This window comes from Sprattus sprattus (genome assembly GCF_963457725.1).
Source record: "Sprattus sprattus genome assembly, chromosome: 1".
Taxonomy (NCBI): Eukaryota; Metazoa; Chordata; class Actinopteri; order Clupeiformes; family Clupeidae; genus Sprattus; species Sprattus sprattus.
Genome location: NC_137920.1, coordinates 71,557,345 through 71,570,535, shown reverse-complemented (window position 1 = coordinate 71,570,535; position 13,191 = coordinate 71,557,345). Strand labels below are relative to the sequence as shown.

Below are 13,191 nucleotides of genomic sequence, written 5' to 3'. Positions count from 1 at the left end.
TTACAGAGGCTAACGTGAAGCTTCAATCAAAAATTATTAGCTAGCTTTCCAAGCTAGCTGACACAACCTAAACACTCGACTGCCCCTTTGAAGTCAACTTAACGTTGGCTAATATATTCTAATAACTAGTTATCATTGACAGTTACAGGCTAATTTACCAAACTCCTTTCTGTCCTAAATTGAGCAGTTGCTGGTGTGAGCTACAATATGGGAGCTAGCAAAGCCATTTCTAGCTCTACTTCACAATACTGCTGCCTAGTGTAATAAGTTAACGTAAAACATAAATGTTTATAAAGTATCAGACATAAACAGGATATAACACACCAGTTACCAATTGATATTATGTGTTTATATATACCGAAAATGTCAGTAAATCCAGATGATGATTATGCTGCTGCTGCTGTTGGTCCGGTCGAAAACCCTGGAGTCGCGACCCTGTCACTTGTTTCCATGTGAAATCAATGGAATGCTTCACTTTTTGGCGCCGTATTGACAACTGTCTGTCACTCGCACACTGTGCTTGTAAATTATTTTTCAAGTTTGCACGTACCTATTTATTCGAGTGAAATACTCGCACTGACTGTAGAGCCCTGGAAGGTGTCTCTTAATATTCCTACAGTTGAATGGAGAGGACTGATAGAGCGGGTGACGTCACAATGGCTCAACCTTCCCCATGTTAGTCAATGAGAGAAAAAGGGGATGAAAAAAAGGAATAAAAAAGGAGTGGCAAAGAGTATCGCCACGAAAAGTCATAGCAGCTTGCACCGGATCGGGCCGGACGTTTTGGTGTTTGAATGGCGTCTCTAGCTCAATCGGGCGAGGAGTAGTTAGCTGCAAGAAAAACGTACGGAATAAATAAATAAAGAAAACTTGACGATAACAATACTGTGCTTCCCTTCGGGCAAGCACACTAATAATAGGAAAGCCTACAATAACAATAGGTTACCTCCTACCGGAGGAAACCTAATAAAGAAATATGTGCATACATATGTAGTGTAGAAGTGCATTCGTATGAGTGACACTGATGAGGTCAGATTGGACCACAGCAGGTTCACTGTTCAGTGACCCATCCCTCCTGTCCACAGTAGCTCATCACATAAGGGCAATCTGACCTCAAGGAGAAAGTTGAAATCTCTTCCATCTGGATTTGTCATCAGTGTCACGGTAATGTAACGTCACATCTTTCACTGCCCTTACAGTAACAATGGGCGCCCTGTTGCGGTGACGGGCAGAGGGGAATCCTGGGTCGAGTCAAGCTGAACAGAGGGGGGAGGCGGGGGGGCTCTGGCCCATAGTGTGCCCCTTTTCCCTGCCCCAGGGTTGGTTGTTGCAGTGACGTCACACATTCCAGGCGGATCAAGTGGCTGTGGTCGCTGCGACTCACTCATACAGTCACTGTGCCTTTCAGAGAAATGACTCAGAGGGTCCCTCTGGCCACGTGTGTGTGTGTGTGTGTGTGTGTGTGTGTGTGTGTGTGTGTGTCAGCATGCGTGTATGTATATGTGTGTGTGTCCCTGTGTGAGTATCTGTGTGTGTATCTGTATGTGTGTGTGTGCGTGTGTGTGAGTGCAAGCATGTGTGAATGTGTGTGTGTGTGTGTGTGTGTGTGTGATAGTGAATGTCTGTGTAACTATTTGTGTGTTTATCTGTAGGTGTTTGTGAGTATCAGTGTGTGTATCTGTATGTGTATATGTGTGTGTGTGTGTGTGTGTGTGTGTGTGTGTGTGTGTGTGTGTGTGTGTGTGTGTGTGTGTGTGTTTGTCACCTTTGCCTCCTGTCGGTAACTGCAGTATCAGCCCTCCCTGAGTCACAGAAACTCCGGTGTGGCACGAGGACAGGCAGCCACGGGATTCTCTCTCATCTCGGAAGCTGGGACATTCCTGCTGTTGCTCCGGGCTGGATGTCCCCCCCCCCCCCCCCCCGGTCTGGCCCAGGCATTAATGACCCCCGCCCCACACAGAGACATCAACAGCTGAGCCAGAGAGAGAAAGACAGAGAAATAGAGAGAGAGAGAGAGAGAGAGAGAGAAAGACAGAGAAATAGAGAGAGAGAGAGAGAGAGAGAGAGAGAGTGGGTGAGAGAGAGCGGGAGAGAGAGAGAGAGAGCGGGAGAGAGAAAGCGTGAGATAGAGAGAGTGGGAGAGAGAGAGAGAGAGGGAGAGAGAGCGAGAGGGATAGAGAGGGTAATACAGAGGAAGGGAGTGAAGGCAGAGAGAGAGAGAGAGTGAGAGGAAAGTGGGAGGTAGAGGGAAGAAAAGAAAGAAAGACAGGGAGAGGGAAAGGGAGAGGTAGCGAAGTGTCTGAGGTGATAAGATATGTGAGGTCTTGTTGGTTACGCTGGAGATCATGGGAGCAGCAGTGAAATGTTCTTGTGCACACACACACACACACACACACACACACACACACACACACACACACACTCTCTTGGACAAGCACACACTCAGCCCGTGCACACACACAGACACACACACACATACACACATATAGACACACACACATACATAGACACACACACACACACATGCACACACACACACACACTTAGCCAGTGAAATGTTACTGTGCCCTCCTCATCTGAACACTGAAGGCCAAGCCAGCCTCCATAACTCACGGCTCTCAGCACCCTCCAACCCGCGGCCTTCAGGAGGGGAGACTCAGGTCCAAGCATTTATCAGTCTGGACAAAACACGCTGGGGAAATGTAAACAGTTGAACAAGTTCTCACACAGATATCGCACTGAGAACGACCTAGACATTGCTAATTTGATATGCTGCTCTGTGGCCAAAGAACGCAAGAACTTGGACGCGTTGCCCTCCAGAGTGTCGGAGAAGCGCGCAGGGGGAGTCTTAGTGTGGATGGTGTTGATTAACAGAGATCTCTTATGTCTTCTGTGTGAGCTGGTGATTGTCTTACACCTGTCCCCAGGCACAGACTTGCAGACTACATGAGAGAGAGAGAGAGAGAGAGAGAGAGAGAGAGAGAGAGAGAGAGAGAGAGATACAGGACAGGACAAGACAAGTTTTTTTATAGCACAATTCATACACATTGGTAATTCAAAGTGCTTTACAAATTAGTTAAAAAAAGGCCATAGAAAAACTAGAGACACATTCCCGTAGTAAAATGTGGATGCTATGTTGCTATGTGGTCGTTTATACCTGTCTGTTGATTACCAATCAAAACAGAAGTGACAGAAATGTTTAACTTCATAACCAACATGTGCTGTACTGTGTAGAGGGCAACGTATGAGCAGGTAGTGCCCTATCGTCATTTGTCATAGGGTAAGTAAGCTAACGTTAGCTGTTGGCTGGCACTGAGCGCTAGCTATGCTAGCGAGTTGAGTGGTTTGTTATTACAGACATTACCTCGTCACTTTAAATGTAATGTTACACAAGCAAAACATCAGTAGGAGGAATATAGGCTGGTTTCTAAAAAAAAAAATCAAAGTTATCATAGATATTAAATAACTTTGTTACTTTATATTAACAGTAGCAATCTTCATGGCGTGGGTGAAATGAAAGATAAAATATCTGTCCTATTAATAAGGTAAAGATCAGGTTTTTAGCAGATGCTTTGGTCCAAAGCAAAAAGCATTCTGCTTTGACCAGGAATTGAACCTAGGTCTACCGTTTGGACGATGCTATCCACTGTAACACTCTGAATAACCAGATATGTAAATGTGATGTCATGGTTGGATGCTATTGGTCTGCCTGATGGGGTGGGGGTGGTGACAGGAGTCAAGTAAGTTTGGGTGGGATGTTGGTGTGTTTCCCACGGCATGGCTCTCCCTGATTGGGTTAGACACTGGTGTCACAGCATGGCTCTCCCTGATTGGATTAGACACTGGTGTCACAGCATGGCTCTCCCTGATTGGGCTAGAGACACTGGTGTCACAGCATGGCTCTCCCTGATTGGGTTAGACACTGGTGTCACAGCATGGCTCTTCCTGATTGGGTAAGACACTGGTGTTACAGCATGGCTCTCCCTGATTGGGTTAGACACTGGTGTCACAGCATGGCTCTCCCTGATTGGATTAGACACTGGTGTCACAGCATGGCTCTCCCTTATTGGGCTAGAGACACTGGTGTCACAGCATGGCTCTCCCTGATTGGGTTAGACACTGGTGTCACAGCATGGCTCTTCCTGATTGGGTAAGACACTGGTGTCACAGCATGGCTCTCCCTGATTGGATTAGACACTGGTGTCACAGCATGGCTCTCCCTGATTGGGCTAGAGACACTGGTGTCACAGCATGGCTCTCCCTGATTGGGTTAGACACTGGTGTCACAGCATGGCTCTTCCTGATTGGGTAAGACACTGGTGTCACAGCATGGCTCTCCCTGATTGGATTAGACACTGGTGTCACAGCATGGCTCTCCCTGATTGGGCTAGAGACACTGGTGTCACAGCATGGCTCTCCCTGATTGGGTTAGACACTGGTGTCACAGCATGGCTCTTCCTGATTGGGTAAGACACTGGTGTCACAGCATGGCTCTCCCTGATTGGGCAAGACACTGGTGTCACAGCATGTCCTTCCATGTCAGATAGTCCATCCTTAGCCTTGGGATGTGATAATGATGACTGCTGCATTGCCAATGTTATCTGTGCCTGCGTGCGTGCTTACGATCTCCTGTGATCTTGAGGTTCCAGTGAGTTTGGAGCCGATGATTGTCTTTGCATCATTCCAGCACAATGTCACGCTCTTATGTCATTTTGTGTCATTATGTCTTATGCCACGCCCGCTCTGTGTCAGTTTATCGGGGCAGATGTTTTGGTTCTAGAGTTTCTAGTTTTGGTTCCAGAGTTCTTGTTTTGGTTCCAGAGTTCTTGTTTTGGTTCCAGAGTTCTTGTTTTGGTTCCAGAGTTCTTGTTTTCCTCTTGTTCACTCTGTAGGAATCCTGAGTGCTCATCAGAGGGATCTAAGGTCATTGGGTGATGGAGGGAGAAAAGCTAGTTGTCGCTTTAAACTTTGGTCCCTCTCCAGAGTTCTGTATGATTTGGTGCGAAATATTCTCTGTGAATCCAGAATAGGTTGAAATTGTCAGTTCATTGGCAGTTCATCCAAGTTGAAAAACACATTTTGGGAGCCAGGTTTTAAGGCTGAGCAGCCGGGATAAAACACAAAACTTCCCTGAGCTGGGAGTGGACCACATTCCACTCTAAGTGCATTCCTGGTTTCTTTAGGCCACAGACAAAGTTTTTAGAAATAATTACTTATAATACTGTTCTCTGTAAATGTCATTTGCACCAACAACAACAATAATGTATTTGCCAAATGTATGTTTTGACACTGAAAGTCTGTTTTTTTTCGTGTCTGAAGGTAGCCTGTAATTATCCCACATGTCGGTGTCGCCAATAATTAGGGTTGTGGGTTGAGCAGGTGTTAAAAATGTCATATTATACCCTCCAGTTCCCTGGAGTCTTACTGAAATGTCTGTGACTTGCTTTAGTCAAAATAGCACAAGGATCAAGCACCACAGCACCCTTTACTCCCTGGCCAAACAGCCCTGTCCATGGTGGCCAGTTTGAGCGCCTGTTCCATTGAATGCTAACGACCTAGCTGCATCAAAGCTACAAGCTAATCTTTCCAGCCTGCATGTAAAGTTCAACGGATGGCACAGCAGGTGAGATGTGCCTCTGGATCCAAATTACATTAGTGATTGCATCGCTGCAGCCATACACTACTCTGAGGCTCTCCGAGATCAGCTCTCTGCTCATTCTAGTACACACATACACACTGCAAAACACGCCCGCTTAGCCAAATTACAGATGGACGTGAAGCACATTTTCCAAAGCACAAAGTGGCCTGATTTCCTGAATGGAACAAATCCGCAACTTTCACTGAAGACCAGCTACGTGCGAAACAGGGGGTGGGGGTATAATAGCTTCAGTGAGTCGTAAGCTTGAAAAAAGTTACAAATGAATCCGAATTGCGGAACAGGTTACAGGATACAGCTACGCGAGGGAGTTATAAACGTCTTATGAATCTCTTCTTGCAAGAAAAAAATGCCGCCCATTTGCTTAGGTAGTTGGTGGAGAGGTGGTATCACTCTAATGAGCCTGCACTTGACGTAATCAAGAGTGACTTGTTGAATCACAACATGTCTGACCTAGGCAGCCCAAAAGAAACTGACTGGTTTGTCTTATTTCATAATGTGTGGGTTGTTAGGCCCCTTCAGAATCCCAAGTGTCTGAGCACAAACACTGGAAAAGTGACATTTTCTTAACATGTGCCTTTGAAGAGTTGCTTCCTGTTGGTGCCTACCTTTCGGGTGTTATAGTTTCATCACTTTTCACTTTCAGGGTCTTCCCTGGGAAAGTCCTCTCCTCAGTCTCTGCGGCGTCCTGAGCTGCTGTTCCGCTACCTTAGGAGCCGAGGGGATTCCTCTGGGTCGATGAGCACTGCTGTGATGATGCCTGGAGCTCACCGGTGTGTCACGGAGGTAACCTAGCATTTCAGGTTTTTGGGTCTGGTACATTGCCATGTGCCAGCGGTCAGCGCTCCCATTCTGCTTGGTTAGGTTGATGCATCAGAATCAGAATCGGAATCGGAATCGGAATCGGAATCGGAATCGGAATCGGAATCGGAATCGGAATTAGACTCATCTGCTGTGATACCAGGCTGTCAGGGTGCACTATCTGCACTCCCTGAGGCAACTGCTGCCTGCCACGCTCACTTCATGGGATGCCTCTGGTAGCTCATCCCTTTTCGATGAAATCGACCTCCAATTCCAAAACGGTGACCCTCTGTAGTAGCTTAGAGTGTTTTTTCCACAGCGCCTCGATCTTCGGGGGAAGAAGCGCATTTTGTTTTGTTCTAGCTTCAAGGAGACTTGCCGTTAAGGCTCCCGGCAAAGTTGTCTTACACAAGAATAGCTTATGAATAGAAAACAATCCAGAGAGAATAGAAATAATTAAAAGAAAAGAAAAAATGAAGGTCAAGCAGGAACGTTGAGAATGACCTCGTAATTGTTTGAGAGCAGGATCTAGGGAGAGCGATAGAGATTTCTCTTATTTTATTTGCGTTTTTAAAGCGTCTCTTTGGACAAAAGAGATGAGAGATGGGAAATAAGTGAAGAAGATTGAGGTTAGAGTTCAAGGCTGTGCCCTTTACGGATCCCCCTGCCTTTAGTTCTGTGTATGTGTTTTAAATTGCTGCACTGTCTCAACAGCAGTGAGGCTAAAGACACGGTCGATCCATCCTGAGCTCACTCGTTGTGTCTCTATCGGACTGTTTTCAGCTGTGGTTCTGGAGATCATCAATGACTCGGGAAAACAAGCCTACAGTTCTTCCTCTCTAGACTGTGTGTAATTATGGAAAAAAGCAAAACTGCACAATAACGCCTGATAAAATGTTGACCAAAACCTTTGTGGTTTATAAAACAGATGCAGAATCTAAGCAACAGCATGTTCTTCAGGGAAAGATTATACATACATAAAATAAACATACAAATAAAAACATATAAGCATATAAACATACAACCTGACCAGAAGCTGAACAGATTTGGTCGTCAATCTCTCTGCGTTCCCTGTGTCTGAAGGACTGAAGTTCATATCTTTATGTTCAGAGACAAGACAACAGTAAGATACAAAATACTGACTGATAACTGCACGGTTGTAGGTTTTCTACTGTGTTGGCACGCACTTCAGAGACCGTCACTGGCATCTCTCTTCATCAGACATATCGACACCCTCTCTCTGCCTGGTGAGATGTGGTAAAAAAAAAATAATCCAGCAGCAACACATATTAGTGGATGGGAGAGGCGTGACATGAAAGATAACAAACTGTGTAGTGTATGTGTGTGTGTTTTTGTGTGTGTAGCCTGTGTGTGTATGTGTGTGTGTATCGTGTGTGTGTGTGTGTGTGTGTGTGTAGCCTGTGTGTGTGTGTGTGTGTGTAGCCTGTGTGTGTGTGTGTATCCTGTGTGTGTGTGTTTGTGTGTGTGTAGCCTGTGTGTGTGTGTGTGTAGCCTGTGTGTGTGTTTGTATCCTGTGTGTGTGTTTGTGTGTGTGTAGCCTGTGTGTGTGTGTGTGTGTGTGTAGCCTGTGTGTGTGTGTGTGTAGCCTGTGTGTGTGTTTGTATCCTGTTTGTGTGTTTGTGTGTGTGTGTAGCCTGTGTGTGTGTGTGTGTAGCCTGTGTGTGTGTGTGTGTGTGTGTGTGTGTGTGTGTTTGTGTGTGTGTGAGTGAGTGCGAGGCGGGTTTCTTAAAATGAAAAACTCACTCGCCCTCGGTGTGTGTTGTCTTCAGACCTGAGACTGAATAAAACACGTCTAAGTGACGCGAGAAAGCTACAGCTTAGTGCCTGTGTGCACATCACAGGGAAGCCCTTTTGTGTGTGTGTGTGTGTGTGTGTGTGTGTGCCTGAAGCCTGTGTGTATGTGTAGCCTGTGTGTGTGTGTATGTGTGTGAAGCCTGTGTGTATGTGTAGCCTGTGTGTGTGTGTATGTGTGTGTGTGTGTGTGTGTGTGTCTGTGTGCCTGAAGCCTGTGTGTATGTGTAGCCTGTGTGTGTGTGTATGTGTGTGTGTGTGTGTGTGTGTGTGTGCCTGAAGCCTGAGTGTATGTGTAGCCTGTGTGTGTGTGTGAAGCCTGTGTGTGTGTGTGTGTGTGTGTGTGTGTGTGTGTGTGTGTGTAGCCTGTGAGTGTGTGTAGCCTGTGTGTGTGTGTGTGTGCACAGCACAGGGCAGCCCTTTGTGTCTCCATTCACGCTTTGAAGGTTGGCCACTGACTGATCCCCATGAGTGTTTCAGCATGTGGCCCTTAGGGCGCCCCGCCCTCGCTGGACAATCCCACAGGGTTCAGGATGACAAATGGGGTTCAGGGGTGCGTCCAGTGTTTGGCCCTGTCCTGACTGTGACGGAGCAACGGGACACAAACGCATGTTTATGAGATGAAAGTCGACGGCAGACAAGAGGCCTAGTGTTGGGACCGCATGGACTCTGCGTGGAGTGGCTTGGCTCGGGTAAAAGGGCCCAATGTTGGAGAGCCAAGAGAGGAAAGGGATGAGAGACTCCAAGAGAGTTGGTTCTGTTCGACCCACAGGGGGAAAGTCACCCTCTTTCTCTCTCTCCCTCACTCTCTCTCTCTCTCTCTTCCTCTCTCCCTCCATGATATCACTCCATCTCAGATGTAAAGGACAGAGTTCAGTCCAGTGTTTTTTTAGGCCGCGCGGGTGGCTTTGGATGGGACAAGGAACATCATCTAAAGCTGATCTAAAATCAGCTTATCTTAGCCTGAGTCGTTCCAAGTCTATCAGTGACAAAGACTAAGCATGTGTTCTCTGAAAAGTACAACTGACACAAGTACTGTCAGACGTCAAAAGTATTGACAGAGGAAGCCTTTGTGGTGAGTCAGAACACTTTGATAATAAGAGGAATAAAACAGCTCCCTCCACAGTTATTGAATTAACGAGACAAATCTAACACAAGTACATTTATTCTGAGAAATAGGTTGTATTTTTCTAATTTTTATAGTTTAGGATTAAGCCAATGCACTAAAAAGGTGAAATGCTTTAAACCCATCATTTGCTCATATCTACCAGGGGTGCCATAATTGCCTGGAATTGCGCACAGTGTGATGGCTCAATTCCCGTGAATTTGATTAAAAATGTGACGGGTCCTGTGGGAAATATCCTTAAATGAGTCCGGTATTTTCCATAGCCTTTTTGTTGAGTACGTGGACCAATGAAAACTTAACTTGGACCAATGAAAACTTAACATTTCTATAACCTTGTCTCCTTGATTAAATGTAATGACCGCTACTGTCAGAAGTTGTTGTCTGCTGTAAGCTATGTTCGAGCTGGGTAGAGCACTGGGAAATGTCAGTGGTTAGACTTCGGGTAGCCTAAGAGATAATATCAGTCTGCGTGCACCCTGTATCACCGCCCGATAGTTTCGAATAAAGACAGGACAGCCTACCTCTCAATGAAGGACTGACGACTGTTTGATGAAGAGTTAAAAGGGGAGGAGCAACAGCCGGAGAATATATGGCTGTATTGTCATCCATCATATTCATTCACGACACGGCTGGACACGATACGCGTGACTGAGGCATTCATAATTTAGGAACCAAGCCATTCAGGTGAGTCCACCGTGCCACTCAGGTGCCAATCTCAACGGGCGGAATGTCACAGGCGTGACAGATACGGCACGCAGACATACAGACAGACCGTGACTTTGCTCAAGCAACAGAGGCTAAAATGTTATCTCTGGACATCATTCCTGATATGGTTACAAGTCTGTCACGAATCGATCGCTTTCCTGAAACCGTCTGATCTGGACCGAATCCTGTAGGCTACGAACCACACAAACCTCGAAGGCGCCACAGGTTTAATGGATCAACTGACACAGCTGAACGCCTGCTTCTTACAGGTAAATAACTATTTACCGTACTATTTCAATGACATATGAATTGCACAAAAGACAGAATCCCCGAGCAGTAAGAAATGTGGTGTAGTCGTTGACTTGACACTGATCGCGTATGTAGCTGCCTTCCAGGGCTTTCATCCGCGGAGAACCACAGGTGCGCCCTTGACCAGTCTTTGTAGTAATCGCCGCTATCTCGTGATCCATTCGGTGACGGCTGTCCCTTACTAGCCTGTTAATCATGCGCCTGGCCACATAGAACCGCCGTAACGGTTGTTTCGTTGTTTAATTGAATAGGCTACTGTTAGACTATTTTTTGTACCTGTGTTTCGATTATGAGATTTTGAAATCTTTTTTTTTTCCAATCCTTCCGCCTAATAATATAAACTACTGCTTCCAGAATATGGGCGTTCAATGTAGGCATCAGCCACATTTTGCAGCGATGGAAACCTGCAGATATCCGAGCATTGCATTAATTCGCCAGTTTAAATACAACGTGATGACAGCTTCAATCAAAGCCATCCTTCAGTCTCCGTAATGCTGAGTAACAGAGAAGATTAAGGTGACTTGGAAGCATTCCGCCCTGACCTTTACCAGCACTGTACTCCTCCGAGCCGCCCTGGAATTCATACTCATTTACCACCCTGTTTTATCGCGAAGAGGGATTTAATTCATCCACCTCAAGTGGTTGTCTGTGTTTTTCGATGCTTGAGCGAGTCAGAGGAGAGGGCAGTAGTAAACAGGGGGGTGGGTTTGGGATTAGCCGAGAGCTGCGGTCTCTGGGGTTGGTCTGGCCCGGCTATGCTTCTGATCTGGGCCGGATCAGGCCCGGTCACCTGCTATCTGGGCTGATGGAAGGACTCTGTGGAAGGTCACACAGATTAGACTCTCCTTCTGATAACAGCCCCACTCTCTCTCTCTCTCTCTCTCTCTCACACACACACACACACACACACACACACACACACACAGACACACACACACACACACACACACACACAGACACACACACACGCACACACACACACACACACACAGCCCCTCTCTTTTTCTCTCTCTCCCTGTTTCTTTCTTTCTCTCCTTGGCTCTTCCCCTTCTCTCTCTCTCTCTCTCTCTCTCTCTCTCTCTCTCACACACACACACACACACACACTCTGTCTCTCTTTTCTCTCAATTTTTCTTTCCCTCTATCCCTTATTTTCTCTCTCTCTCTTTCACTCACACACAGACAGACAAAAAGACACACACACACACACACACACACACACACACACACACACACACAGACACACACAGACACACACACAGACACACACACACATCACCACAGGACTGGTTCTTTGGTAACATGCGGTGTGTTTGGAGGCATGCGTGGTTGCATAACTGAACCTATGCAGGGCAGTGGAGAGAGAGCGAGAGAGAGGGAGAGAGAGAGAGAGAGAGAGAGAGAGAGAGAGAGAGAGGGGGGGGGGGGGGGGGGGAGGCAAAGGGATAGAATTGGCATGCTGTAACCTGTCATTAACCAGACGGAGGTCTGACACACTGCAAGGTGATAATTGTCTGTCAAAAATATCATCAGGAAAAAGAACACAGGAAAGAGCAGCACAAAGCCCAAGCTCTCTCCATTATGCAGAGGGCTCCGAAGCCTGCGTCTTCAATGGCGCGTGTTTCCACTGAAGGCCGTATTTTCTAACGACGCGCGCTGTAAGAACGCCCCTCTGCCGTCTGGGCCTCTTGATGTGTGAAATTGAACCCGGCCCCCCGAAGTCAGCATCACGACACTGCTTTAACAGCTGAGACCATTAGCACACACACACACACACACACGCACACACACATGCAGACGTAGACACACATGCAGACGCTCACGCAGACACAAACGCAGACACACACGCAGACGCAGAAACGCTCAGCACGTCACTGAACACATGTTTTCAAAATAGGCCCCAAATCGTGCTTGATAGCGATGATGTAGCGATGTAGGTTCATGGTCTCTGTCTTCCTCTGCACCACAGCACGACGCGTGGATACCCCCTGAGATCTGAGGGGGGGCCCCCAAACTCCCTCTGCGCCAAGGTCACGAGGCGGAACCTTCATCTAGCGCCACGTAGCAGGCCCATTCAGCGCCAGCTGGGGGTGGGCGGGGAAACCCACCTGCCCCTCCTTGTGATTGGATGCGTGTCAGCAGAAAACAGGAAGTAGACAATGTGAGGGACGCCCCCAGTGTCCGTCAGGAGCTGATGTGATTGGTGGTGATGCTGCCTTATGTCCGGTCTGGAGGTGGACTGAGTGACCCAACGGTGCCTTGTCCATGTCCAAGGGATCCTGCTGTTGGACCGTGACCAAAGAGGGAGAGGAAGACATACTGTTGATGCATTAAACTGTGCCGCTGCTCTGTGTGGCTGTCTGTGTGTTTGCCTTCAGCCCAACGTCAGCGGTGATACTGAGCTTCAAAGCACGCCGAAGGGAATCAAAAAGACAGCCTTACACGCACACACACACTCTCTGCTGAAGAAGACACACACACACACCCACATAAACACAGTCACTGCTGAAGAAGACACACATTCACACACACACACACATCATCAGCCAAACCCAGTCTATCTTTCTGCTGTGGGGTGTGCCGCGTGTCCGGTCGGTCGGTCGGTCGCCATGGAGATGTCTCAGGGCACGTACACGTTCCTGGTGTGCTTCGCGGGCTTCTGGCTGGTCTGGGGCCTGATGGTGCTCCTGTGCTGCTTCTGCAGCTCGGTGCAGCGGCGCGTGAAACGGGAGCGCCAGGAGCAGCTGCGGGAGCAGTGTCTGCGCCCGCTGGAGATGGAGCC

General features: G+C 47.4%; 1 protein-coding gene across 1 annotated transcript in view; it reads left to right on the top strand.

The window, feature by feature from the left end:
• Window positions 1-13,018: 13,018 nt before the first annotated feature.
• Window positions 13,019-13,191, top strand: part of prr7 (proline rich 7 (synaptic)) — a gene marked incomplete at both ends in the record, with an annotated part of 6,880 nt that continues 6,707 nt past the window's right edge. Inside the window, one exon of the mRNA XM_080835364.1 lies at window positions 13,019-13,191. This exon is cut by the window's right edge and continues 191 nt beyond it. Within this exon, the coding sequence (XP_080691490.1) occupies window positions 13,019-13,191 (173 nt within the window).